Source organism: Pecten maximus, chromosome 6 (genome assembly GCF_902652985.1).
Source record: "Pecten maximus chromosome 6, xPecMax1.1, whole genome shotgun sequence".
Taxonomy (NCBI): domain Eukaryota; kingdom Metazoa; phylum Mollusca; class Bivalvia; order Pectinida; family Pectinidae; genus Pecten; species Pecten maximus.
In genome coordinates, this window is record NC_047020.1 from 27,044,365 (window position 1) to 27,046,091 (window position 1,727).

The 1,727-nt window shown below is 41.3% G+C and overlaps 1 protein-coding gene across 2 annotated transcripts in view; it reads right to left on the reverse strand.

The window, feature by feature from the left end:
- Positions 1-938, reverse strand: part of LOC117329409 — a 74,567-nt gene extending 73,629 nt beyond the window's left edge. For both annotated transcript variants that reach the window (XM_033887354.1, XM_033887353.1), the window contains exons 1-2: positions 807-938; positions 340-416 (exon numbers count right to left, since the gene is read on the reverse strand). In XM_033887354.1, coding sequence (XP_033743245.1) covers positions 340-416; positions 807-905 — 176 coding nt within the window. In that variant the 5' untranslated portion in view covers positions 906-938. The remainder of the gene's footprint in view (positions 1-339; positions 417-806) is intronic.
- Between the last annotated feature and the right edge of the window lie 789 nt (positions 939-1,727).

Here is a 1,727-nt window from a genome sequence, read left to right on the forward strand (position 1 = left end):
TACCACAACAATATGTGATACTCACCTGGCCGTCATACCACAACAATATGTGATACTCACCTGGCCGTCATACCACAACAATGTGTGCTACTCACCTGGCCGTCATACCACAACAATGTGTGCTACTCACCTGGCCGTCATACCACAACAATATGTGATACTCACCTGGCCGTCATACCACAACAATGTGTGATACTCACCTGGCCGTCATACCACAACGATGTGTGATACTCACCTGGCCGTCATACCACAACAATATGTGATACTCACCTGGACGTCATACCACAACAGTATGTGATACTCACCTGGCCGTCATACCATGACAATATGGATACTCACCTGGCCGTCATGAGGCCATCATCCATGCAGGCCATGATATGCAACTTGCCTACAGTCAACTTGTTTGGCAGCAAGGCCTGAAAAAAGTTATTAGAGTCAGGAATCAGTCAAAACATCTCCAGGCAACAGACATGTTTCTGATCACTGTTTACAAAAATACACCAGTGATAGAGTAAAATAAGTCAGAAATAAAACCTTTTAGAAAGTTTTCTAGGGGAAATTTCATATAGGAAAACTCTGAAAACAGATATTTAGCTGAAAATTCTCCGGCTTGATTCTGATTAATTAATATACAAATTAGGATTTGGTTAAACGACCTTCAAAACATTCCACCATGATTGTTAAAAGATGAAGACTCTATGTCTTGAACAAGTCTTAAAAATGTATTAAATAGCCCCATGCTTTATTATCAATTCTTGTTGTTATCATTGTATCATTACGTAGTAGAATCACAGAGGAGTACGTACTGGTTGTCTGTAGTGTGGTTTGTAGTTGAGAATCTGTAACTGAACATCACTGCTCCACATACCGAGCACAAAATGTGCTCTGCAGTCACTGTCAGACATCAGAGGATGAAATTTTACGCTGAATGTCTGAGAAGTTCCCTGCAAAAAAGGATATTTTACAAAATACATGTATAGCATTAAGAGTGACCTTGGTAACCATTAGTTACCGTTTTTGTTGGAGAAAGGCCAAACTACAGGGTTGTTGTTTTTTTTTTTAAATCATGCACAGCAAAATCTATATAAATGAGTTAATTTCCTATCAAAGAGTCTTCATTCATCATCTTTTAAGGTTGCACTTTTGGAAAAACAATGATTGATGTTAATGTTCATGTCCTGATATTGGAACTCCCTTCAGTGTTTTGAGTGTTGAAACCTCAAACCCATCCTAAACCCACACTTAACCCACCCCAAACCCATCCCAAACTCACCCTAAACTCAAACCCACCCCAAACCCACCCCAAACCCATCCCAAACTCACCCTAAACCCAAACCCATCCTAAACCCACCCCAAACCAATCCCAAACTCACCCTAAACCCAAACCCATCCTAAACTTACCCTAAACCCAAATCCACCACAAACCCAACCCAAACCCACACTAAACCCATCCCAGACTCATCTCAAAATCACCCTAAACCCACCCCAAACCAATCATAAACCCACCCCAAACCCATCCCAAACTCACCCTAAACCCAAACCCATCCCAAACTCACCCTAAACCCAAACCCATCCTAAACCCACACTAAACCAATCCCACACTGACACCCCAGACTCATCCCAAACTCATCCTAAACCCATCCCAAACTTACCCTCAATCCAAATCCATCCTAAAGCAAGTCACCAACAGCTTAAGTAAAACTGCGATTATAATACTTTCAACACTT